This window comes from Nomascus leucogenys, chromosome 20 (genome assembly GCF_006542625.1).
Source record: "Nomascus leucogenys isolate Asia chromosome 20, Asia_NLE_v1, whole genome shotgun sequence".
Taxonomy (NCBI): domain Eukaryota; kingdom Metazoa; phylum Chordata; class Mammalia; order Primates; family Hylobatidae; genus Nomascus; species Nomascus leucogenys.
This window is the reverse complement of record NC_044400.1, coordinates 26,014,904-26,042,626: the sequence shown is the minus strand read 5'-3', so window position 1 is coordinate 26,042,626 and position 27,723 is coordinate 26,014,904. Positions and strand designations below refer to the sequence as shown.

At 46.1% G+C, this 27,723-nt stretch overlaps 1 protein-coding gene across 3 annotated transcripts in view; it reads right to left on the bottom strand.

Moving 5' to 3' along the window:
- The window catches only part of RALB (RAS like proto-oncogene B), a 40,780-nt gene extending 13,717 nt beyond the window's left edge, over positions 1 to 27,063 (bottom strand). Inside the window, exons 1-2 of one of the 3 annotated variants that reach the window (XM_003277171.3) lie at positions 26,837 to 27,063; positions 2,177 to 2,341 (exon numbers count right to left, since the gene is read on the bottom strand). In XM_003277171.3, coding sequence (XP_003277219.1) covers positions 2,177 to 2,290 — 114 coding nt within the window. In that variant the 5' untranslated portion in view covers positions 2,291 to 2,341; positions 26,837 to 27,063. Of the gene's footprint in view, positions 1 to 2,176; positions 2,345 to 26,836 lie in introns of all 3 variants that reach the window. The other 2 variants (XM_012497843.1, XM_030801126.1) reach the window with 2 other exon arrangements.
- Positions 27,064 to 27,723: the final 660 nt, after the last annotated feature.

Sequence of the window (27,723 nt, the reverse complement as noted above, 5' to 3'; positions counted from 1 at the left end):
ACTGACATCACAAAATCCAGCAAAATAACAATATTTTTATTAATTAATCAAACTGCCTGACATACCTCTAGAATACCTTCTACTTTTTTGTTTGCTGTATACTCTTTTTCTTGTCATATGCCAATGATTTTGAAATATTCCTATAGAAAATAAAAAATAACTTAGTCTTTCCTTTAGCATGGCTAATGAAAATGTCTTTTGTACTGACAGTTTAGAAGAGGTTCTTTCAACTTCACAACTATATGACTTTTTTTTTTTTTTTACTTTAAGTTCTGGGATACATGTGCAGAACATGCAGGTTACGTAGGCATACATGTGCCATGGTGGTTTGCTGCACCTATCGACCCATCATCTAGGTTTTAAGCCCTGCATGCATTAGGTATTTGTCCTAATGCTCTCCCTCCCCTTGCCCTCCGCCCCCCAAAAGGCCCTGGTGTGTGATGTTCCCCTCCCTGTGTCCATGTGTTCTCACTGTTCAACTCCCACTTATAAGTGAGAACATGTGGTATTTGGTTTTCTGTTCCTGTGTTTGCTGAGAGTGATGGTTTCCAGCTTCAGCCATGTCCCTGCAAAAGACACGAACTCATTCTTTTTCATGGCCGCATAGTATTCCATGGTGTGTATGTGCCATATTTTCTTTATCCAGTCTATCTTTGATGGGCATTTGGGTTGGTTCCATGTCTTTGCTATTGTAAACAGTGCTGCAATAAACATAAATGTGCATGTGACTACATGGCATTTCTAGTAATGAAAGTTTTGGGATTATTGCCAAATTTAGGAAACCTCTATTGAGCTTCACTGTACGAGTTGTAAGATCTGAAAGACTTTTCTGGCCCAGTTTCTAGCTTCTAGCTCTCACACAGTTGTGTGAGGTGCCACAGCACAGGTTCACATCGGCATCCACCTCTGGCCCTGCACCTCACATCACGATGCTCTCGCGTCAGCACAGTCGGCGGTTGGAGTACTCCTACAACCACGGATAATCGCAACATGCTGTGTGACTCCAAACCACACCAACACATACCACTATTCCCACCTAACCCAGCCCAACACAACTTCCCTCAGCTAGAGGCCGAAAATGCCCATGGCCACTCCAGCTGCACCCAGCATAAGAGGAAGCAGGACAATGGGAAAGTCTAGTGAAAACAGATAGTGATTTTAACTGACGTAGTTGCGATAGCTTTCTTTCGCAAATCTCATAAAGCCATGTGGCCGCAATGCAAGTGAGAGGCCCTGAGGTTTAAGCTCTGCTCCGAACACTCTCCTTGCCTGTACTACAGTCGTCCCTCGGTATCCTTAGAGAAATGGCTCCAGGACCCCCACCAGATATCGAAATCTGCAGATGCTCAAGTCCCTTACTTAAAATGGCACAGCATTTACATATAACATCCTCCCATACACTTTAAATCATCTCAAGATTACTTATAATACATAATACAATGTAAAGGCTAAGCAAATAGTTGTTACACTGCATGTTTTAATTTGTATTGTTTTTATCATTGCATTATTTTTCATTTTTTTTCCCAAATATTTTCATTCCGCAATGTTTCATTCTACATTGCTTGAATCTGCAGATGTAGAGCCCACAGTAGGCCGAATATCCTAAGCAAACCACTCAAGCAAGGACTTTTGTGGCTCCGGGGATCAAGGCTGTGTTGTCACACTGAACTCAACGCCAGTGATGTTATCCACATTAAGTAGGTGACGTACATTTTGGGCAAGGATAGTGCAAGCTTTACCTTGCCACACGGGAGAGCTGGATCTGATGTCTATCACTTGGGAAAGGATTAAGTTGTATGACACCTCAGCTCCCCTTTCACTCTCTCCCATGCTGACAATCGCAAGGCTAAATGCTTGTGTTGTTTGGAAAACCTGTACAAAGGCTCCTCTCTCCTCCCCTGGGCTTTTGTCAGAAAGAAAGCTCTCAGTGTAACAATGGAAACGATGCAAGCAGAGATCTCTCACATCCCTGCCGGAGTTGAAATTATTTACCTAGAATCAGCAATCCAGATCTTATTCTGATTAGACCTTCCTAGGAAGCTATTCAGAAGCCACCTCAACACAGACTTGCTCCGTGAACCCCTGTGCACGGGAGGAGTGGCACAGAAACAGCGGGAGCAGGGACACTGCTACGGCCAATGCCATCGGAAGGTGGTCTGTGCCTAGCAGGGCTTACCTCGTCATACATGAACTGAAGCGTCAGGGCTGACTTGCCAACGCCTCCGCTGCCAACCATGATCACCTTGTGGAGGGCCAAGGAGCTCTGGCCCTTACTCTTGTTGGCAGCCATCTCGCTGGTCTTCTGAGGCTGTGACACACAGACAGATGACCCAGTGAAGAGCTGCTGATGACAAAGACAAAGACTTAGAGGCGATCTGCTTTCAACCTAGCTAAAACCAAATGTCATTCACATCCTCCATTAAAGCCTAACTAACCCAGACATTCCAACAGGAAAGTAATCCTTCCAGGCTCAGGGCAGAGATGCGAGCCCTCCAACAACTCTGGAAGTCACTTACCCCAGCAGAGCTGGGGCAAAGCCAAGGCTAGAGGGGAGAAACGGGAGCACACACCCCACACCCGCCTGACTGAGCAGGGTGGAGAGGACACCTACTCACCAAAAACCATCAGACCCTCAGCAGGGCCTCACTGAGGCAGAGACCAAACCGCTCTTAGCTCTAGTTTCCTACCTCTCTGCTCGGTTCTCAGCTGCCGCGGAGAACAGCTCGGGACCTCAATCCCCAGCTCTTTAGCTTCATTCCTCGCTTTGCCCTCGTACCCTCTACCCAACACGCACACACTCACAACACGCTCACACACCCTCTCACATTCACACTCACACACACTCACACCCTCACATTCACACTCACACGGTCACTAACACTCGCACATGCCCACAATCACACACGCTCATGCGCACACATACGCTCACATTCACACACGCTCACGCTCTCACATTCACATTCACACATGCTCACTCACGCTCGCACACTCATTCACTCATGCTCTCATTCACACATTCACTCACATTCACACACGCTCACACTCGCTCACACTCACGCACATTAACACATGCACATACACGCTCACACACGTTTTCACACACTGTCACTCATTCTCACGCTCACACGTTCTCACATCCACACATGCTCTCATGTTCTCACATTCACATTCACACACTTGCTCTCACACACACTCTCACACTATCACACGCTCGCACACATGCTGTCATACATGCTCACATTCACACACAAGCTCTCACACTATCACACACGTACTATCACACACATATACACACACTTTCACGCTCATAACATTCACAATGCTCTCACAACAAACTTGTGCTCTCATATGTATGCTCACAAGCTCACACGCTCTCACACACACTCTCCATACACTATCACACTCACGCATCCTCTCACAGGTGCACTCACGCTCACACAACACACACACACTACACACTCACATACGCTCTAACACACATACATGTTCACATGCTCATACCACCCATACATACATGTTCGTGGTCACACCACACTCTCACATGCTCTAACACGTTCACATGCTCATACCACTCACATGCTCTAACATGCACATACGTGTTCACATGCTATAACACATACATGTTCACGTGCTCATACCACACATGCTCTCATGCTCTAACACATACATGTTCACACAACACACACGCTCTCATGCACGCTCCCATGCACTCTCATGCTCTCATACACATTCTCACACACACACATGCTCTCACACTCTTACACAGCCTCACACAACCCTCTGGTTGATTAAAGAAGTGAGTTCAAGAACAAATACCCCTTCATGACACTTGAGAGTTAAAAGGAGAAATCTCAAAATCAGTTTGCCCTCATCAGAAGGAAGATAAAATTGAGTAGAGCAACTCCAGTATTGTGGGACGACAAAGCATCCCAAGTAAGTATATTTAACAGGGACCTGGAATCTACTGTAACCCAAGTGCCAATCTTTATTTTAACCAATTTGTATGGAAAAATCTATTTCACTACACCAAAACACAAGAACAAAGGGCAGGGCTTGGGAATCTGGCAGGCCTGAGTTTGGTTCCACCATTTGTGAGCTGTGTGACCCTAGAACTAGTTCAATTTCTCCAAGCCAGTTTTCTTATGTGCATAAAACCAACCACCACCTACCTTGCAGGAATGTTCTGAGGACTAAATGGGACATACATGGAAAAGACCAAGGCACAGACCCAGCACACAATAGGAATGAACCAATGTTGTTTTCCATCCCATCTAATTGTAAGAGTGATACAGGAGGTAGAAAGAGACCATTTAGGCAGATAGTGAGGGCAAAGAGTCCTCGGCAGAACTTCCTCCTTTTTTTTTTTTTTGAGACAGAGTCTTATTCTGTCACCCAGGCTGGAGTGCAATGGAACGATCCTGGCTCACTGCAACCTCTGCCTCCCGGATTCAAGTGATTCTCCTGCCTCAGCCTCCTGAGTAGCTGGGATTACAGGCACGCACCACCCTGCCTGGTTAATTTTTGTATTTTTAGTAGAGATGGGGTTTCACCATGTTGGCCAGGCTGGTCTCAAACTCCTGACCCCAAGTGATCCACCCCCTGCTCAGCCTCCCAAAATGCTGGGACTACAGGTGTGAGCCACTGCACCTGGCCAGAACTTCCCTTCTAACAAAAAGCAGCCCAAGAAATCACTTCTTTTCTAAAAAAGAGTAGCCTGGAAGATTAGGCTACGAACATAGATAAGAAAGCTGGAAGCTTGCACAGCTGCATGCCAGCAGCTGCACCAATAGAAGGGCTACCTGGGGCCAGGCATGTCCACCATGGGGGTTCCACCTCCCCCATTTTTAGCACATGCTCAATAGGAAAGAAGCAACATGGAGTAGCTCAGGCTGAGGACTTGCCTGCATAATAAAAGACTGTGGTTGGTGCTGCCAGAGATTCATGCCTTAAGCAGATGGCACACTTGGTCCTAACCGGTTTTCCACACCCTATGTAGATCAGATACTGCCTCCCCACTAGCACATCTGTAAAAACCCCTGCATTTCACTGCAGGATGGCAACCCTTTTTCTGGGACCCCTCTCTAGCAGAGAACCGTTCTCTCTCTTCTATTCAATTTCTGCTCTAAATCTCATCCTTGGTGTGTCTGCATCCCTGACTTCCTTGGCCATGAGACCAAGAACTCTGGGTGTCACCCCAGACAACAAGGCCGCTTTAAGAGGGTGTTCATTCTAACTACAACATGGTGGACTCCTATTTCCATTACTGCTGACAAGATAGCCTGAAAATATCCCCACTAGAAAAATAAACACACACAACACACACACACACACATCATTGGGTGAAATAAAACAACATCATTTTAAATCAGTGGTTCCCATTCTTAGCTACACAACAGAATCACGTAGGGAGCTTCAGAAACATCCTTACGCCTGCATCCCACCCTAGATTCTAAAAGAATTGGTCTGAGATGAAACCTGGGCACGGGAAAGTCTAAAAGATTCCCAGGTGATCCTCATGAGCAGCCAAGGCTTAGAATTGCTCTTAAATGCACAGCTGAGCTCAAAAGAAAGTAAGGATCCCCAAATAGGAGAGAATCAGAGCAGTAAGAACGGCACTTCCTGCAGTTCTGGATGGTTGCTGTTCTTGGTAATTTAGGATTTAACATACGTGTGTGTGTGCACATGCACACACACATATTCACATGGCTGAGAGACCAGACACACACACAAGGTAGGAGTTAGAATTGAGACACCTTTTCAATTGAGAACTGAGAAGTCAAGACCCTTGAAGGAGCACACCATCTGTGCGCCAACAGAGGAAAATGACAAGGATGCTTGTCTGCCTGGGCTCTGGCTGTAGGGAATTCCCCCCTGAAAACCTATACCCACAACACTCCTCCAAAGCCAATAAAGTAACAGGAACAGTGGTCCCAGGCTGCTCATAGTGCTGGAGCCCCAGGCAATGCTAAACGAAACCTCTCTGGGGGAACAAGAGGCAATGAAGAGTGTTTGGGAGTCTCACAGCTAAAGCCTACAATTCCAACTCACAAAACACAAGCAAAACGCAATTCATGAGAGTCAACAGCAGTAACAAGCAGGACTCTTCAGGCAAGTATTATAAAAGGTATTAGTTGATCAATTTTAACAAAGACAAAAGCAAAATGTGAAAAAAATGACATCATTGAAAAACCAGATGGAGTTGAAAAAGAACCATTCTGAATGCTTAAAATACTTTTTAAGTATTTTAAATGAAAAGTAACAATGCTCATAGCAAATTTACAGAATACACATAAAAAGCACCTATGATCCTACCACCCAGAGATACTCACTATTAACTGTGTATACGAGAATTGTATCTATACCTTCCTATATTTAAAACCTGTTTGAGGCCATATTTATGTAGCGTTGCAAGTTACTTTTCATGTATTAGATTTCTCTGTCTTCTGAAACAGCACAGACTGAACATAATCAAGCTTTCTCTTGACGACCTCAGGGCACTCATCAGTTAGTGAAAGGCCTTGGCTGCCAGGGGTCCAGATCACATTTGCTCTTCTCCCCCCTACTCTTGACCGCCTGCCTACACCAGGCGTTCTTTCCACTCCCCCTTTGCGAATTACGTGCTTTTTTAAAAAAATAAGTGAGCTAAGCAATTAACTAGATAAGTAAGCACATCTGAAATGTGGCTAAAATAGAATAAATGGGATAAGAGGCAGACCTCCCCAAAAGGCTTGAGTTTAGGAAAGTGAAACTACTTCTGGCCTCATTTCTGGTCCACACTGTTTCCTACAGAGCTGAGGTTTGTGAATGAGGTTGGAACCTCCAGACCATCAACCTGTCACACAATTTCTCTGAAGCAATCCTGGTTCTATGAATTATTATGGCTGTCTGAAAAGGATATTTTTCCAGGCTGGGGGCGATCCTTTCAAACACGTGTAGTTATCTAATTCTGAACTGCTATTTTCAAAAACAAAGTCAATTTTTCTAGAAGAAATAATAAATGAATTGAAAACTATTCAACACACCCAGATACTTCCCAAAATATCTGTGCTTAAAGTTCAAAAGCTGAAATAACCGTGGTGGATATTTCCAGCCTATATCACTGCTTCAGTCAGCTTGGCATGATTAAGGGAAAGAACAGGGAAGGTAGAGGTGCTGACCACTTGCCCCTCGCTGAACCAATCCTGGAAACAGCAACCTCCAGACTTTGGGTGAAACTGCCTTTGCAAAGATTCTGACAGTGAGAGAAGCTCAAAATGCTGACTCCATCTTGCCTCTGGTCTCACAGGTTGGCGTCTTCTCTTATTCCTGGGCACAGGCCACACCAACCCTGAGAGGAATTTCTAGTTTAACAAGGATAATAATAGTCCCTCCCTAAAATTGATCCTTTCCTTGTTCAGGGACTGAAACTGCCTTTATAAAACTAGTAAAAGGCCATGAGATTAGGATTATGGGAGGGGCCTGAGTTCTGCTAAAATATAGGCCTCCTTTCTATAATCCCTTACTGCTCAGGAGTCATGTGGTCAGAGGTCACAAGATTTGGACTACCCCAGTTGCTCCTATAGATAACATCAGTATTGTAGAACCTAAGATTGGTCTTTTGAGATGTTTTTCAGACTGACCCCACCTGGACTTATGACTCAACCAGTCCTGTGGTTCCTCGCCACCATCCAGAAGTGGACTCAGTGCACAAGCACCATTTTCCACACCCCTATAATTGCATCCCCAACCAACCAGCAGCACCCCTTCCCTAACCCCCTGCTTACCAAAACATCCTTGAAAAACTCTAAACTCTGAGTCTTTAGGGAGACTGATTTGACTGACAATTCCAGTTCTCCCATACAGCCAGCCTCGAGTCCACTGAACTCTCTTTACTGCAATACCATGGTCTCAGTGAATTGGTTTTGTCTGTGCAGTGGACAGGAAGACCCAGTGGGCGATGACACAGGGTATTAGAGATAAGAAACTTCTAACTGTTTAAGCCACAGAGAGTCCACTGTTGTGTTTGCTTTTTCTTGTACCAAAAACATTCCAGAACATAGTCTTTGCCCTCAAAAAACTCGAAGACTAGTGGTTCAGACAGATTAGTAAGTAAATGATTACAGTACAAGATAATAAATTCTATGGCAGAAGTATGCAAGTGGTGCCCTGGGAACATGGAAAGACATATCTATATCAGGCTGGAAGGTCAGGGGAAATTTCCTGGAGGGACATCGTATGAACTAAGATCTGAAGGAACTGACTAGATAAAGACAGGAGGAGAAGAAGCAGGAAGGAAAAAAAAAAATCGGTTAAGTTTAGGAAGCTCACATTAATGATTTAATAGCTATAATGGGAATGCCTAGCCAATAAATGTGTTCTTAAAAAAATACAGGTATCTTCCCCAACATTTTATCCCAAAAAGTTTCAAACACTAAGAAAAGTTGAAAGAATTGTCCTGTGAATCCATACACTCACCACCTGGACTTTACAATCAACATTTTGCTCCATTTGCTTTATCACAAATCCATTCATCTGTTGTCCCTCTCTCTACCCATCAATGCATCTCATTTTCTGATGTATTTCAGTGTAAATTGCAGGTATCCGTATACTTTGTCCCTAACATGAAGCACAGACATTCATTTTCCCCAAAGCAATTAGACTTCCCCCACTGAATTCACTAACAATTTCAGAACTACATCTGTGGGGCGGGGACCACTTGCAAACCATAAGGTCATAAGGGTAGGGCCCTGATCCTATTCGATGGGTACACTTACAAGAGGAGGAAGAGATACCTGGGCTCTTTCCACCATGTGAGGACACACTGAGAAGGCAGCTCAGGTATCTCTTCCTCTTCTTATAAGGCAGGAAGACAGCCCTCACCAGAACCCAACCATGCTGGTGCCCTGTCTCAGACTTCCAGCCTCAGAACTGTGGAAAAATAAATTCCTGTTGTTTAAGCCACCCAGTCTATGGTATTTTGTTATGGCAGCCTGAGTTAAGACGGCACCCTTCAACATGTTTCTATCTACTCGCCCAAAAGCTCTGTTGTCTGACTCAAGTTTGTTCAAAAAACATTTGGGCTCTACTTTGTGCCAAGTTTTGGGTTTCTCCCCTTAGAAAATTCAGTCTTCCCAATGAAAGACTTCTATAAATAAAGCATTTTAATGTAATTTCTCACATGCAATGATAAAGATGGTACAAGATATAATGGAAAGCATAATGAACTCCAGGAAAAGGGAATCAGGAAGGCTCCAAAGGTTAATTTAACAGTCCATTCAGCAGATGGGAGTGAGAACATATTCCAGCTTAACACACAGCACGTGCAAAGCAACAAAGGCATGAAACATCACAGTGGGTTCAGTAGTCACATAATATTGAAGCAAAAGGTATGGGATGGGGAAGTGCCTGGGTAATGAGTCTCCAAAGATAGCTCTGTCTGTCTACAAATGGGCCTAAAGTGCCATCTTAAGAAACTTTGATTCTAGAGAAAACAGGGAGTCATTGCTAGGCGGGTCCTCCAGCCCATCTTAGCTTGTAAGGCACTGAATCAACAAGGATATGGAATAACAAGACACTCCAAACTAAGGATGCCCACTTAGATGACTTGTCGGGAAAGCAGGGCAAGAGCACTGGGAAATGGTTTTTCTATGTAATGTTATATGAAACACTAATATTAGATAGGGCTCTCTACCACTTAGCAAAAAACCAAATACTAGAACATATATTCACTTGAGAAGCAAAATGTATTTTGAAAGCAAATCACAGTATATAAAACCATACATGTTAGGAGGAAGAGGTGGTTTCTACTAGCCTTAGTCCCATAGGCTAACATAGTCAGTCTTCTGTTAAGCTTGAGCAAAGAGGAAATGCGTTGGTAAGTCGTGTCCAAATGCCACCTTGCAGTATCATACGGTTGTCATGAAGATCACAAATGAGAATCTGAAAACCTAGGGGAAACCTAATCTCTCAGTCCCCCTCCTAAAATTCTGTGTCCTGAGTATTATGGCAACAGAAGCACACAGCAAACAGTCAAACATTACACACCTGCAAATAACTGCATTCAGCACTCCTCCAGACAGTATGAACTGAAGGTCACCTAGTACGCCATAATCATAATATTTGAGTCTGGCAATCCTAAAGCTGGGACAATGTAGGGACAAAAACAAGAACAGTATTGAAAACAGACCCCTGAAAAATTAGGAATCCAGAAATCCATAACTATAATAAATATTAAATAAACAAGGGAGAAGGGAGGGCTCTGCTTCAGGAGAACACCAAGGGAAGACTGGTCAAGAGGGAGGGCACACCTGAGTCAGAAAATTCACATTTTCCTACAATCACAGAAACGACTTTTCCTTTGTTTTAATCCTTACAACAAAAACCCGATTTTAACCAGTTATTTTCCATTGTTCAGTCACCCTGTTCCAGCCTTACAAAGAAAGTAACTTTGAAACGACCTATTTTGGGTTCTATGTTTCTGCATTTTTCAGCCCTTTTCTTTCCACAAAGCCAGCCTCCTCTCCTCAGCTCACTCGAACACAATCTTATGGAATCACGTGCTGCCCAATACCAGAACTGCAAATAAAGCCAGCTAAGATTTTTTTTTTTTTTTTTTTTTTTTTGAGACGAAGTCTCGCTCTGTCACCCAGGCTGGAGTGCAGTGGCGCGATCTCGGCTCACTGCAAGCTCCGCCTCCCGGGTTCACGCCATTCTCCTGCCTCAGCCTCTCCGAGTAGCTGGGACTACAGGCGCCCGCCACCACGCCCAGCTAATTTTTTGTATTTTTAGTAGAGACGGGGTTTCACCGTGGTCTCGATCTCCTGACTTCGTGATCCGCCCGCCTCGGCCTCCCAAAGTGCTGGGATTACAAGCGTGAGCCACCGCACCTGGCCTCAGCTAAGATCTTTAAACTACATTTGTGATAATTTTGTCTTTTGACTTTACAAAAGCTCATACTCAACAGCAGAGTTAAAATTCAACTTCCTGTTATTTTTTTCAAACAAGCGTTCCCAACAGGAAGCAGTAATGGAAAAATGCAGGGAATCAAAATATAGTAAGAAATGTTTAATTCAACAGCTAAAAAACAGGAAAAGAATTTGAAAAGCAAGGGAGAATTATAAGAAGAACTGAAAGACAAACAGATTAGGAGAAAATATTTGCAACACAAAACAAAGTAATATCCCTAATATATAAAAAGCCCTTGCAAAGCAGTAAGTCAAACAATCTAATTTTTTAAATGGGCAAAAAATGAAGAAGTACTTCACAGAAAAGTGGGCACAGATAACAAACATATGAAGCTAAACCCAATTTCTCTAGTAGTCAAGGAAATGTAAATAAAACATTAGATTGGTTCATCAAGAGTTTGGGGAAATGAATACTACTACTAATAATATTAACTGCCACAACCTTTTGGGAAAAAATAAGCAACTAGTAAAAGAATTATTTGAATGTAAAACTCTTCTAGGAATTTATTCGACAAAAGTATAAGGATATAATCACAAGAATGATTTTTTGTCACTACAAAGAATGCTATAATAATCTTCAAAATTTCCATCAATGGGGAATTCTTGCATAAATTGTGATAGTGAGAGATGAAGCCAGCTAGACTTCCTGGGTCGAGTGGAGACTTGGAGAACTTTTCTGTCTTACAAGAGGATTGTAAAATGCACCAATCAGCACTCTGTAGCTAGGATTGTAAAACGCACCAATCAGTGCTCTGTGGCTAGCTACAGGTTTGTAAAATGCGCCAATCAGCACACTGTAAAATGGACCAATCAGCGCTCTCTAAAATGGACCAATCAGCAGGACATGAGTGTGGCCAAATAAGGGAATAAAAGCTGGCCACCCCAGCCAGCAGCGGTAACCTGCTCAGGTCCCCTTCCACACTGTGGAAGCTTTGTTCTCTCGCTCTTCACAATAAATCTTGCTGCTGTTCACTCTTTGGGTCTGTGCCAACTTTGAGAGCTGTAACACTCACTGCGAAGGTCCACGGCTTCATTCTTGAAGTCAGCAAGACCACAAACCAACAGAAGGAACAAACTCCAGATACATCTTGGGAACAAACTCCAGACACACCAGCTTTAAGAGCTGTAACACTCACCACAAAGGTCCGAAGCTTCATTCTTGAAGTCAGTGAGACCATGAACCCATGGAAGGAACAACCCAAATGAGAACCAAATTTTAGATTATCCAGCTATTAAAAAGAATGGGGAAGTGCTATATGTACTGACTGGGAACAATGTCCAGATGTATCCATTTAGGAGGAGGTACAAAATGGCAATGATCCAAATTCTATCAGAAATGTGCAGAAAACATATAATACAATGTCATTTGTTTAAAAAAATTGTTTGTTTACATATAAACAAAGAATTATTACAGGATACACAGTTAATACTGTTAACAATGAAGTTGGACTTTCCTTTTCTTTCCTTTCCTTCCTATTCTAAAGCTTTTTGATAAACTTTCACTCCTGCTCTGAAACTTGCCTTGGTCTCTTCTTCTGCTTTAAAAAAAAAAATTAAAAAACACATACTCCTTATTTTGCCTAATTTGAACAAAGTACATTGAGGAAATCTGAACACTGATTGGATTTTAATTATTTATTTTAGGACAGGTTCTTGCTCTGTCACCCAGGCTGCAGTTCAGTGGTGCGATCATGGCTCACTACAGTCTTGACCTCTTGGGCTCAAGCAACACCCCCCACACACACTCCCATCCTGGGCCCTCTGCCCCCAACTCCAGAGTAGCTGGGATTACAGGCGTAAGCCATGGCATCTGGTCGGATTAGCCATTCATTGACTGATGGTGACAAGGTAGTGCATTATGTACTATTCCCTGTACTTGCGTATATGTTTGAAAAATTCCACTAAAAAGAAACATAAGGTAAATTAACTTATACCACAAAGGGGGATTTACTAGCAGACTACTAGTGTATGTCACTGACTCAAAACGAAAAACTATGCTACAGGAAGGAGGCCAAGGATAGGGCTGGGACTCAGGAGCAACTGGACACAGGGCCCTGAGAGCTGCCAGACCATCCCTGTGATTCTCGCCATGTGCTGGCTGTGTCTCTCTTCCTTGCTGTGGATCAGCTTTCACCACTTGGCAAAAGCAGAGATGCCAATTTGTAAAATTTGGTGGCCTGCAGACATGCTTTGTTTGCTCATATAGTGCTTTTAAAAATTCATTTAGGCCAGGCACGGTGGCTGATGCCTGTAATCCCAGCACTTTGGGAGGCTAAGGCGGGTGGATCACGAGGTCAGGAGAGCAAGACCATCCTGGCCCACATGGTGAAACCCCGTCTCTACTAAAAATACAAAAATTAGCTGGGCATGGTGGCTTGTGCCTGTAATCCCAGCTACTCGGGAGGCTGAGGCAGGAGAATCGCTTGAACCCAGGAGGTGGAAGTTGCAGTGACCCCAGATCGTGCCGCTGCACTCCAACCTGGCAAACTGAGCGAGACTCCATCTGGAAAAAAAAAAAAAAAATTCATTTAGTTACTTACCTTTTTTAAAGAACGATTTCACATAAAAGTCCAAATTTTTGGCATCTCTTAAAAAAATCAAGAAGTCTAACATTCCTAAGTCCCACTCAGCTGGTGCTGTGGAGCAGCTGCTGCTTTTGGAAGGGACATACACTATCTGAAAGCCAGTGTAAGCCTGCTACACTCTTACTTCCACCTGCCTCACTCGTTTGCCTGGCTCCCTGACCCTGCTTCAGACATGATGGACCCAGCCCTCTGGATTTCATACCCAGACCCTGGCCTGAGTCAAGTGACCTCCTTGGTCAAGTTCCCCTTCCCCTGTGTAGCTGCTATTCTAATTAGCACCAGGGAATGGAAAATGTTTATATGCTCAAACACGTTATGACTCACTTTCCATGTCTATAAAAATCAGAAAGTTGAATTAAGTGACCTAAATTATCTTTTAATTTTTGACTGTTTTTTTCTGAAATTAGATATGCAAAACAACTCTAATTAGCCCTTCTGTATGCCTAAGGAAATTTGTTTGAGGTATTTCTAGTCCCTAATGGTTACCTCTTTACCTGTCCCTTCCCACACCCCCCCTCCAAAAAAAGAAAAACTAAATTAACAAACACAAATGAAATTAACTAAAACAAAAACTAGAAGGCTTTGGAGTCCCTTCTTGTAAGCAGGAGGCTGCTTCTGGTCTGTACCTCTGTGCACATGCTATTCCTTCTGCCAGGACTGCCCTTCCTCCTGATGGAGGAGGATCGCCTATAATTTAAGACTCAGCTGCAATATTTCCTCTTCACCTTCCTAGATATCCCCCGGCCAGCTCATCCTCCCAGTCTCAGGGGGCCCCCATGCCTGTCAATACTGTCTACCATTTCACTTAGGGAAAGTGGTGATTTCCCCCAAGATGAGGTCTGTTTCTCCCACCACACTTCAAGCCCATTCATCTTTGTGTGCCCAGCGTGCCTGGTACTTAGGGGATGCTCAACATTTCGTAGATAAAACACCAGAGCTGGTGTTCTCCACCCGGGTTGTGAGGCCTCAAAAGGATAAACGGTAACTGGTAAGCTTTTTATTTATTTATTTTCTTTTTTGAGACAAGGTCTCATTCTGTCACCCAGACTGGAGTACAGTGGCGTGATCATGACTCACTACAGCCTCAACCTTTGGGACTCGAGCAACCTTCCCACCTCAGCTTCCCAAGTAACTGGGACTACAGGCACACACCACCACACCCAGTTAATTTAAAAAAATTTTTGGCAGGGCACAGTGGCTCACGCCTGTAATCCCAGCACTTTGGGAGGCCGAGGTGGGCGGATCACGAGGTCAAGAGATTGAGACCATCCTGGCCAGCCAATATGGTAAAACTCCGTCTCTACTAAAAATATAAAAATTAGCTGGGCATAGTGGCACACACCTGTAGTCCCAGCTACTTGGGAGGCTGAGGCAGGATAATCGCTTGAACCCGGGAGGTGGAGGTTGCAGTGAGCCGAGATCGCGCCACTGCACTCCAGCCCAGGCGACAGTGCAAGACTCCATCTCAAAAAATAAAATAAAATAAAAATTTCGTAGAGACTACGTTGTCCAGGCTTGTCTCAAACTCCTAGCCTCAAGTGACTCTCCTGCCTCAGCCTCCCAAAGTGTTGGGATTACGGGCATGAGCCACTGTGCAGATTAGTAAGCTCTGAAACATTAATTCATTTTTCTGATAACTTTCCTGAACTACAAAGCAACAATAAATGGTGGGAGTAATTTGGAAGCTTATTTTAATATAATTATTTCTGAAATAAAGTCCCCCTCCACCCACCCATGGAATCTGGGTTTCTGCTAGCCTTAGAGACGGTTACCAATTTACACAGATTCACTCTGAAGTTCCTGCTACCTGAAGAGGCAGCCATGGAGACATTAGAGCTACTGGACTCCTAAAAGCTGAAGGCAAATTTGGAATTAGCATACATGTCCCTATCCTGAATTACTTATTCAAATAAAATCCTATTTAGAGACTTAAACAGATTCTACTACTACTTCTACTTCTATAGCATCTCTAGTATATTGCATATTCTCAGACAGAGTCTGCATGATTTGTCCAGGGTCACTTAACTAGTGGATGGCAGGGCTGGGACTGGAGCCCTAGCAGTCCACACTCTGAGCCACTACATGGTCTGTGCTCTATGAGTGGATTAGAGTGGGGTGGGGAAGAGCTTCAAGTATGATGTGAAATGTTGAAACTTATTTCAAGGACACAGATCTATGGGTCAGAAAGCTCACTAAAGAGGGAGAAAAATGCATAGGCAGGCAACACAGAGCACAAGCTCTAAAACAAAGACCTGAGAGAAAATATACAACAAAAATAGTTGTTATACAGTCATGCACCAAATAAAGACGTTTCAGTCAATGACAGACCACATAATACAACGGTGGTCCCATAAGGTTATAGTACTGTACTGTTACTGGGCCTTTCCACGTTTAGATATGTTTACACAAATACTTCCCCATTGTGTTACAACTGCCCACGGTATTCGGTACAGTAACATGACGTGCAGATTTGCAGCCCATGAGCAAACGGCTGTACCATACGGGCTAGGTGAGTAGTAAGCTACACCATCTAGGCTTGTGTAAGTATACCCTGACGTTTGCAAAACAATGACATTGCTTAACAGCATTTCTCAGAACGTATGTGTCATTAAGTGATGCATGGCTGTATATACAAAAGAACTGAAAGCAAGGACTTGAACAGATATTTATACACCCATGTTCACATCAGCATTATTCACAATAACCAAGAGGTGGAAACAACCCAAATGTCCATCAGTAGATAAACAGATAAATCAGATGTGGTGTAAATGTAGAATATTCAGCCTTAAAAAGGAAGGAAACTGACACATGCTACAACATGGATCACCCTTGAAGATGTTATACTAAGTGAAATAAGCAAGACACAAAAGGACAAATACTATGATTCCACTGATATGAGGTACCCAAAACAATCACATTGGGAGACAGAAAGCAGGATAGAATGGTGGCTGCCAGGGGGTGGGGGAAGAGGGGAGTGGGGAGTCAGTGTTTAATGGGTGCAGAGGTTCAGTTTGGGATGAAGAAGTTCTGGAGATGGATGGTGGTAATGGCTGCACAACAAAGTAAACATGCTTAATGTCACTGACCTGTACCCCCAAAATAGGTAAAATGTTGAATTTTATCTTATGTACATTTTACCAGAATTTTTAAAAAGTAGTTATATACCAACCACAGTGTGGGACAGGAAAACAAACGCTTGACTTGAATTTTGCCATTAAGAAGCTAATGGCTTTAGTTAACATTTCTCGTCCTCAGTCTGATCTACAAAATATGGGACAAGGCCAGAAGCAGTGGCTCAAGCCTGTGATCCCAGCACTTTGGGGGGCGGAGGTGGATGGATCACTTGAGGTCAGGAGTTCGAGACCAGCCTGGCCAACATGGTGAAACCCCGTCTCTACTAAAAACTCAAAAATTAGCTGGGTGTGATGGTGGGTGCATGTAATCCAAGCCATTTGAGAGGCTGAGGCAGGGAGAATTGCTTGAACCCAGAAGGCGGAGCTTGTAGTGAGCCAAGATCACGCCACTGCACTCCAGCCTGAGCAACAGAGTGAGACTCCATCTCAAACAAATAAATAAATAAATAGGCTAGCCGCAGTGGCTCACGCCTGTAATCCCAGCACTTTGGGAGGCTGAGGCAGGTGGATCACCTGAGGTCAGGAGTTCGAGCCCAACCTGGCCAACATGGTAAAACCCCATCTCTACTAAAAATACAAAAATTAGCCGGGCGTGGTGGCGTGCACCTGTAATCCCAGCTCCTAGGGAGGCTTAGGCAGGGAGAATCACTAGAACCCAGGAGGCAGAGGTTGCAGCGAACCTGAGATCGCACCATTGCACTCCAGCCTGGGTGACACAGCAAGACTCTGTGTCAAAAAAATAAATAAATAATAAAATAAAATAAAATATAGGACAGGCCAGGTGCAGTGGCTCATGCCTATAATCCCAGCACTTTAGGAGGCTGAGGCGGGCGGACTGCTTGAGCTCAGGAGTTTGAGACCATCCTGGGCAACATGGTGAAACCCCATCTCTACCAAAAATACAAAAAATTAGCTGGGTTTGGAGGCTGAGGTGGGAGGACTGCTTGAGCCTGGGAGGCAGAGGCTGCAGTGAGCCAAGATCACGCCACTGCACTCCAGCCTGGGTGACAGAGCGAGACTCCGTCTCAAAAATAAAATGAAATATAGGAGGGCTATATCCTTAGGACTGTTATGAAGATTAAACAAAGGAATACCTATTAAAAGAAGTTCTCAGTAAGCACTTAGCTGCTTTTTAAATAGCATTCTAGCCTGGGCACAGTGGCTTATGCCTGTAATCCCAACATTTCGGGAGGCCAAAGAAGCAGAACGCTTGAGCCCAGGAGTTTAACACCAGCCTGGGCCACGTGGCGAAACCCATCTCTACAAAAATTAGCTGGGTGTAGTGGCGTGTGTCTGTAGTCCCAGCTACTCAGGAGGCTGAGGTGGGAGGATCACTGAGCCCAGGGAGGTCAAGGCTCCAGTGAGCTGTGATCTCACCACTGCACTCCAGCCTGGGCAACAGTGAGAACTTACCTCAAAATAAATAAATAAATATCACTCTAATATTCTAGAAAGTCTTGAGAAAGAAACGCGCCTCAGAGACAAATACATGCTAAGGCAGAGACAAGCTGCCAGTCCATAAGAAACAGATAAGGCGAGAGACTTTTTGCTCAGACGCAGTCCCCCTTGTCCTGAGGAATGAAGGGGCCTGGCTTCGAGTCCTCCTTCAGGCACTGACTCACTAGAGGATTAGGCAAGTCACTCCCGCTCACTGACAATATCTGCTCTGCCTACGTCTCAGGGCAGTGGCGAGGGACACATGGAAAACGTGTACCAAAGGCATACTCCACCCGGAAACAAGCACAGGCATATTCTCATCAACAGAAGCCCTTCACACCCTTCTTTCTTCATCACCCAAAACACAAGGTAATTTGCCTTAGAGGCATAACCAATGGGCATTTCAGGATGTCCCTGTCCTAAATCTCCCCAGCAACTCCCGAAACGGCTCTAACAGAAACAGTCTTGCCTTCTCTTCCCTGCTATGTCAGTGTGTGAAGCCTAAGAGGATCACACAAGGAAGCTGCCACCTCCCCAGCCACGTTTGGGAACTATGGTGCTAGAACAGGACCACCCTCCTCTTAAGGGGAGCACACTGCTGAACATCTGTCCTGAACAGTCACCACCAGAAGTGCAGGCGTCCCCACTCTTCCCTATGACTAGGGCTCTCAACCCAACAGAACTGCATCCATCTCCTGAAATGGCTAACCCACCTGGTCCCTGCAACCTCAGGCACCCCAGCAAACCCTTCGAGAGCCTCCACCTCTTCTAAGAATGTTCCTCTACCTTCTAGCTCTGAGACCTGGGTGTGCCCTGGGGACACCACATCAAGCAGATGCTATTTCTCCTCCCATGCCATGTGCTTCAGGGCCAGACAGACCAGATATGTGTCCTTCCTCCCTCCCCAATGTCACCTGCACTTCAGTACCTCTGTTAGCCCCCTCCGTCTTACAAAAGCCCCCACACCTTTGAGGCCTGGGCTTTCCAGACATAATAGCCGGTCCCTCACCTTGTTACTATCAGCTACGGACCTCCTGGTCACTTCCCTCATTTATTGAGGACATCTGCTTCTGGTCTGGAGACTTCCATTCTACCCAACTCCTGTCGCCCTCCCCAGTGACATCTGTGCATATGGATGTCCCAGCTAAGCTTGGCCCCTCTCAAGTCCTTGATCCTCTCTTCTCCGAAAACCCTTTCCTTCCTTCTATCTAACATTATCATGGTCATAACCTGAACTTCACCGTCACCAGAAACAGTTATCTCCTCTAACCCTCTAGCCTCAGCCTCCATCCTTCTTGCTCACTTGTTCAAATACCACCCCCACACACAATTCTCTGCCCTCTTGACACCTGCAAGCACTGGCCTCCAGCACACTCTCTCTGCATAACAAGACCCTCTGGGCTGCACTGCCTCCCTTCACCAGCTTAGATCCCAAAGCCTGACATGAGAAAAGCCCTCTTGCAGATACCTCATCTCCCTGCTCCCTTCCCCTCCATCTCACTCGCTGTTTTCAGCACCTGCACCCGGCATGCAAATGCTATTGTCGAGGGAAAGAAACTCAAGAAAGCAGCCTCCCAGCACTCCACTCTCAATGCACTTATGATCACAAACCACGAATGGGCATTCCCCCACACTTCCTAGTAATCTCGCTGTGACTCTCCCCTGTGCCCCTCCTCTGCTCACTCTTGACAGATAACCTAACCTCATTTGTCCCACAGAACACCAAGCCATTAAGCCCAAACTCCCTCAGAGCTCCTTCACCAAATCTACAAACCTTCCATGCCCTTCTTCTCCTTGTCTCCAGCCTCATGGAGTGCACATTCCTGCTCTTAGCAAAGACCAAGCCCTCCACCACCACCACGCCCAAGAACTTAATTCCTACCACTACGCTTTTTCCTGCAGCATCAATCAGTCTTTACTTTGCTACAGGATCATCCCCAACAGCGTGTAGACACGTTCTACTGAATCTTCACCCTAAAGATTCGCACATGCGTGCGCGCCTTTGACCCCCATATATCCTTCTAGCTAATGACACAATTCCTCTATAGGAATTACCTATGCTAATGCTTCTCAAACTTTAACACATAGTTTACCTGGGAATCGTGTGAAAACGCATATTCTGATTCAGTAGGTCTGGAGTGGAGCCCAAGATTCGGCACCACTAACCTAGTCTCTAATCATGCTCCTGACCCACAGACCCCACACTGGGTAGCAAAAGCCTTTGTTTCCTTCCTTCACTATTTACGGAAACCATTCCAATCCAACTTCCTCCCAACATAAGCTCACAGAAATTTGTGAGATCAAGATCACCCACAAACTCCACGTAGCTAGCTCCAATAAAAACTCTTCTTTCTTCCTTCCCATGCCCTCCTCCTCTTTAAAATGAGCAGGTAGAAAGAGTGATAAAACACTGCCTGGAAAGGGAAGGCCCGCAGCAGGCCAGTATAGGGCCCCTCCCAGCATCCCCCCCGCCCCAGGCCATCTCTCCTGGCTTCCACAGCCCACATTCTCCTACAGGCTGAGCGCTTCCCGGGTGGCTCTCTGGGCCCTTTCTCGGCGCCACTTGCCAGGCATTCCTCCTCCCCCTCTAGATGTCAGCACTTCTCAGAGCTCAGTCTTGCTCCCTCCTCATCTGCACTCTCTTCCCAGGTGACAGCACACAGCCCAGTGGCTGTACAGACAACTTATGAACCTGAGGAAGCAGCCCTGACCGCTCTCCTGGCCCCAGGCTCACAGCCTTGCTGCCGCCCCTGCCCACTGGGCTGCCACAAGATTCTCAACTTATTCCCAAAATAGAACTCTTGATGCTTCCCCCTTAAAATCTGCTCCTTCACTATCCCCCATTTATTAGCTACTGAAGTCACTACTAGTATCCATATCATTACCAAAGCCAGGGACTTGGAAGTCATTTTTGACTCCCACTGTCTCTCCCCAGCTCCATTCATGACCATTTCTAGCAATTCCATTTCCAACATACATTTCAAATCCAGGCACTTCTTCCATCTTCTCTGCCACCATTCATTCAACAGCCCCAGCTTCCTAAGTGATCCCTCACTGCCACTCCAGCCCCTCTTCAATCTGTTCTCCACACAGCCCTTCCAATGGGGCTTCTAACACGGCACATGAAACTGTGCTTAACGCTCCTTAAAGGCTAACCACGAGCAGCAGCTAAACCCTCCACTGGCCATGGCCTCCGTGGCCTTTTCCTTGCCTTCTTCCAGCCCTGTGAATGTGCCAAGCGCTTTCCTACTTAGGACTCCTCCACACCCCCCGACCCCCACGCATGCGTGCCTGCACACACACACACACACACACACACTACATTCAGGAAGGCCTGAAGCAAGAGGAAGCAAAGTCCAGTCAAGAAACTCGAGAAAGACCTTCACAGCTATCTGCAGCAGAGAGAAAGAGGCGGAGCCCAAGTACAAGATGCCACTGAGGAGGTAAGGAAGGGCGGGATCATTGAAGACCCCAGTGTAAGCCAAGTTGAGGGATTTGGGACATTTGACTGAAAGCACTGGAAAGCCATTGAAGTGCTTCAAGTAAATGGGTAACATAATTAGGCTTGAATGTTGAAAAGGTAATTCTGGCTACAGAGTAGAAAAACAGAGGGGTCAAGACCAGATGTGGGTATGCACCAGGCCACACCTGCAACACGATGGGGACTAAGGAGACAACAATGCACATGAGGAAAGTGACTAAATTTTAGACCTACTTAGGATGTTAAAAAATGGCAGTGTTTACTACGTGAACAGATATAATTTGAGATTTTTAAAAGGCCTGCCATGTAAGTATTACTAGAGGTATCACATTGGCTAAAATTCATTCCTAACAATAGGATCAGCTATCAGCAGTAAAGGACTGGCCACCAATCCTTCCTGTGGGAGGAAGGAGGGGGATTACAAGGAAAGTAGAATGAAAGAAAAGAAAGATACTAGCTCATAAATTAGGGCAGAGGATGGGCAAGGGGCCAAAAATAGGAAGCAGAGGAAGTGCAAATAGTGCTGACTTTTCAACTCTGCCTAACAGTGACTCTAACAACCTTCAACTGGATTGGGAAGAACAAAAGCTATTCTCAGAAAAGCCTGTCTTCTGAGGTTGCAATTTAACACGATTAATGAAATATTTTGTTATAAATATGCACTACTCAAAGGATATTCGTTATAAAAAAAAATTAGGATCATAGAATTTTTAGAGATGGAAGGGACTTAGAGGTCATTTAGCCAGGCTCAGGCTCAGGATTCAGAAACTCTTCTCTCCACCAATAGGCACTTCAGGAAGATTTCATCTGGAGCTAAAAGAATAGCGCCCTTCTATCCAGGTGAATAATTAAAATGTATGAGGGTCTCAAAAGTGAACTGAAGAATTGCTAGGCAAACAAGCAGTATCCAAAGCTTTAAAATAATGGGGAGGAGTAAGAGGGTTTAGGTTCCCCAAAATTTTTCAGCTACGTTGCCAATGAGTTTTATTTTTAAGAACACACAGATAATGAATGACTAATTTTAAGCCATTCATCAAAGGAGATCACTTTGGCAATATTTTTTTTATCAACTTGTTTTGGGGTTAAAGAAAAAAATTCAGATGTTCCTTTTGGTTTAGGGACCAGCAAGATCTGAATTTCTAATTTCCAAAGCTACTGCATACTTGGCTAATTCCAGCATCTAACAAAGAACCAGAAGAAAGAACATAAAAGTTTCACATATAGTATTAAAGCTTCTACAATAGTAAAGACCTCAGCTGTGTTTCCATCTCCTACAGTATACTTCAGTAAACATCTGAAAGAAAGATTTTCTCAATGATGTCTGGACTAAACCTTAAAAAAGTTGAGGTGGCTAGCCTCCAAGAATACTGATGTGTCCTGACCTCCCCTCTTGTAGTCCTTTCCCATATTGTACCAGGCCTGGTCTGAATGCTGGTAGAAAGGATGGTATGCCATCTCCAAGATTAGACACTGGATTAGTCTGTTCTCATGCTGCTGTGAAGAAATATCCGAGACTGGGTAATTTATAAGGGAAAAGGGTTTAATTGACTCACAGTTCCGCAGGGCTGGGGAGGCCTCAGGAAACTTACAATCATGGCAGAAGGCACCACTTCACGGGGCAGCAGGAGAGAGAATGGGTGCCAGCAGGGGAAATGCCAGACGCTTGTAAAACCATCAGATCATGTGAGAACTCACTATCAGGAGAACAGTATGGGGGAAACTGCCCCCATGATTCAATTACCTCCCACCGAGTCCCTCCCACAATGTGTGGGGATTATGGGGATTACAATTCAAGGTGAGATTTGGGTGGGGACACAGCCAAACCATATCAGACACCAATATACTGCTGCTTCCATCTTGATCATTATCATATTCATTCTCTCCCTCTCTCCCCACCCCCCTCAGATCACTTGCTCTGGGGAGAAAAGCCATGTTGTGAAAAGCCCTGTGGAGAGGCCCACATGGTGTAGAACTGAGGCCTCCAGCCAACAGCCATGTGAGTGTGCCATTTTGGAAACAGATCCTCTGGTCCCAGTCGAGCTTCAGATGACTGCAACCTCAGGAGAGACCATGTGCCAGAAGCACCCAGCCAAGCTGTCCCCAGATTCCAGAACTTCAGAAACTGTGTGAGATCATAAATGTCTGTTGTTTTAAGCTGCTAAGTTTGGGGAAATTTGTTATGCAGCAACAGAAAACTCATTCAAAAGGTGGGCAAACTTTACAGGCAGCCAGGCACGCAGGACCAAACTACTATATTTCCTTCAACTCATGCCGTATACTCAGTAAAATCACATAGCTTGGAACAATGCTATATATAAAATGCCCACAAAGCACTGACCAAAGCAACAATGAAAACAATGTATTGGCAATTATCAATTAATGGCACCTTTTTCTGCATTTAGATTTCAACTAAAAAACAACTAGCCACCACCACCACCACCAACAACAACAAAAACAAAAACAGCCAAGAGAACACTAAGGAAAACTATAAGCAGCTACTTTTTTTAAAGTGACAAACTTGAAATTGAGACCTGGTTAGAATTTTGCAATTGCTGTAGTAAGCACGTATACCTTCCCTCTTTGACACTCATTTCCACATCCTTTTCATGTTTCTTTCCACTGTCACCTATCCAAGGCTCATTAACCCTCTTGCCTACTGGCCCCTCTGCTTTTTGGAATATCTAAGAATATGTGTACACATACAACAATATTTATATTCCTAGGTACCAAAAGAACTGAGGAGCTAAAGGAGACAGCCCATGGTCAAATCTCCAAGGCCACATATTTAACTGGTATGGCGTGAATCAGTGATCTGTGCCAAGCAGACAGCTGATGCTCAGTAACTGTTAGTTTCTCTCCTTCTCCTTAACTACTCCGTCATGTGATGAAGGAAGAGTTCCTTTTCCTCTGTGCTCGGCTCTCTTTGCGATTAACATTCAGAACAACATGCATTCATTTAAAAAAAAAACAAAACGAAAAAAAAACCAAGCGTCTTGCATGTCTAGAGCAGGGGCTGTTTAGCAGTAACTGGAGCCAAGGAAAAGTGGGACTCCTGTATACCATCTGGAGACAAGTTACACTGGAAAACTACAGAGTTCACCTAGATCTCTTCGCACTCTAGTCTTACATTGTCTCCAAATTTAGCTTTCAAGAAAGGTCTCTAATGATGTTTCTAACTTCCATAAATTACATGAGGGGGGTAAGAATTTAGCAACTAAATGCAAAGAGGCATAATAGGATTACGTGATTTGGAACAAAGGATTATCCCTGCCAGACGGGGTGGCTCACACCTGTGATCCCCAGCACTTTGGGAGGCCAAGGTGGGACGATGGCTTGAGCCCAGGAGTTCGAGGCCAGCCTAGTCAACATGGTGAAACCCCATCTCGACAAAAAATACAAAAATTAGCTTGGCATGGTGGCGCAAGCCTGTAGTCCCAGCTACTCGGGAGGCTGAGGTGGGAGAATCACCTGAGCCTGGGAGGTCGGGGCTGCAGTGAGCGGTGATCACACCACTCCACTCCAGCCTGTGAAATAGCGCAAGACCCTGCCCCAAAAACAAACAAAAAAAGGATCACCTCAATTCTCAGGCTTAAAATTTTTCATGGAATCTCAAGCCATCTTCAGTCAAGGCAAGAATTTAGAACTTTTCTACTCTCCTACCAAAATCTCTTTATATGCCGTGAAAGACTCTAAATCCTGTTTCTCTATCCTTATGGTCTAGGTCCCAAGTTCCCAAAAGATATCTAATAACTTACACTATTTTCCACACACAATCCTGGGAAAATGTTCTACTCCTCGGGCAGGGGAAATCTGGCTGAGATCTCCGATAAGAGTGCTGTTTCCAATGGGAAGCAATGTGAATGGGCAAGGAAGGAAAGCCCCAGATGTGGTCAGAATAAAGCAGACCGGCTGACAACTAAAGCCACGTACAAAGGATATGTCTCCCTGGCCTTCTTCTCCCCCGCTCCTGTTTCGTTTAATCCTAACAATTGGGATAACGATCATCACCCTGCTACAGTTGTTGACTCTGGAGCTCGGAGGGGGAAAGACCGTGCTCCACATCATAACACCGGTGAACTCTCAGAACCCGCATCAAACCTAGGTCTTCAAACTCACCCCTCCTGTTTTTCCCAATATGCAGTGCTACCTTTCATGGTTGCCCCATTTCTGGGAACTTCGATACTGTGCTTCTATTGCTCCAGGTTTAAGGAGCATTCTGAGCCTTGACCGGTTCTGAGCTTTGACATCCAACAATCTTATGGCTCTGCTTGGAACATCAGTCATTGACACCTCTAAAAGATTCAATATCCCCTCTGATACTCCATGCCCACCATCCATCCCCAAAACTTCATAAGAAATGAGGTTAGGAAACCAGGACACAGCAGAAAGTGCACTGTTCTACAAGGGCTGAAGACCAGCCACAGGGTAACCCAGATGAGCAATCAGCCAAGTCTCTTCCACGGCCAATTCACTCAGTCCGCCAGGCACAAGCACTTCTCTCCCGAACACTCAGCTGATAAGAACACCAAAGTGCCAACGCTTCTCGTTGGAAATGAGCAGAGAGAGGACACTGCTCACACAAGCAGTGTGGACGCAGCAAGCTCCGCGCCCCGCAACCCTGCACCGAGCACGGTTAACCTCACACCCCCACAGGCGGCGAGAACCGGGGCGGCGATGCCCAGTCCAGGCGCTTCCCCTTAGAAGCCCCTTCACCGCTGGCCCCTATCAGAAAGGAAAGAGGAGGAGGCTGGGGGAGAAACAACTTTATGCTCATCTGCAAGACATGACCAAAACAAAACCAAAAAACCCTTTAGGAACACCGCCCAGTTCACGGCGCGCCCAAGTTCCGAGGGCAGTAAGTTTTTGCAACACTTTCCAGCCCTGACCCTGCCCAAGCCGCGGCCGGAGGACTGAGGAAGTGGACGGTCCTGGGCTGGAGGCCCGCGGCAGGAAGTGGAAGCAGAGCCATCTGCGGGACAGGGAAGGAACCGCGGCGACAAGGAAGAGGCGGAGGCCGCCCCCACTTCCTCAGCCCCAGGCAGCCCAGGAGGCCGAGACTCCCCCAGGGAGTCCCCCGGAGCGGAGCGGGGCCGCTGCCGGGGCGTCGCCCTCCGTCGGCCTCGCGACGCGACGTGTCCTGCCGCCGCCCGGCCACAGCCCGGCACCGAGGGAGCAAGCGGCTGCGGGCGCGCGGCGTACCCCACTCCCCAGCCCGCGCCCCACCCCGTCGGGGGCCCGCGGGCGCCGCGCCCTTACCAGGGACCAGTCCCGCCGCCTCCGCCGTCCGCGCCCGGCCCGCCGCTCTTAAACGCGCCCCGCCCCCTCCCGGGGCCGGACCCCAGCCGTCCTCTGGCGATTTGTCATTGAGCAGCCGGGCTCGCTTTCCCACCCCCCGAGCGCGCCCCCGGCGTCGCCTAGGCAACCCCTCCTCTCGAGAGCGCGCCCTAGCTTCCGTTCTTGCCCTCTCCTCGGAAGCCACGCCCGTCGAGGGGCTGTCAGCCAATCCGAGGCGGATTTTCCAAGCAGAGGGCGGCCGGGGAGGAGGTTTCACCAATGAGAAGCTCCCCCAGGCAGGGGGGGGCGGGCCCGGCGCGCCTGCCCCGCCCCCCACTGTTTCCTTCTTTGCCCCCCGAACACGCAGCTGGTGACCCTGCGGCAGTGGAGGAGCTGCTCGCCGGTACTGAGGGCGGGTGCGGGCGCGCAAGGTGGGGCGCCAGCTGTGGGATTCAGGCCAGGGCCAGGACGAAGTAATGGAAAGCAAAAGCGAAGGACAGACCTGATCATACAGAAACAGAAGAAAATTACGAGGTGGCGAAGAGTGCTTGAGCGCGGCGATGGGGACGCCGCCAGGGGGTCCTGGGGCGGGACCCCACCTGCCGCCACCACTCGCTTCGCTGATGACATCCCATTAGCAGTAATGGAGTTAATGAGTGCATCGCGGTGACTGGACACAGGCCGCCTACAAGGGCCAGAATCCCACCCCAGCCATAGCCTCGAGGCAGGAAGTGCAGTGGGCAAGCTCCCGGCCAACAGGTTTTCTCCTGCCAAAGCCCAGGAACGTGTGATTTTGTATCTAATACAGCTTCATCTCGGTGGATTTTTCCCCCCTAACCACCTCCGCCTCCACAGGTTTTGTGACCGTG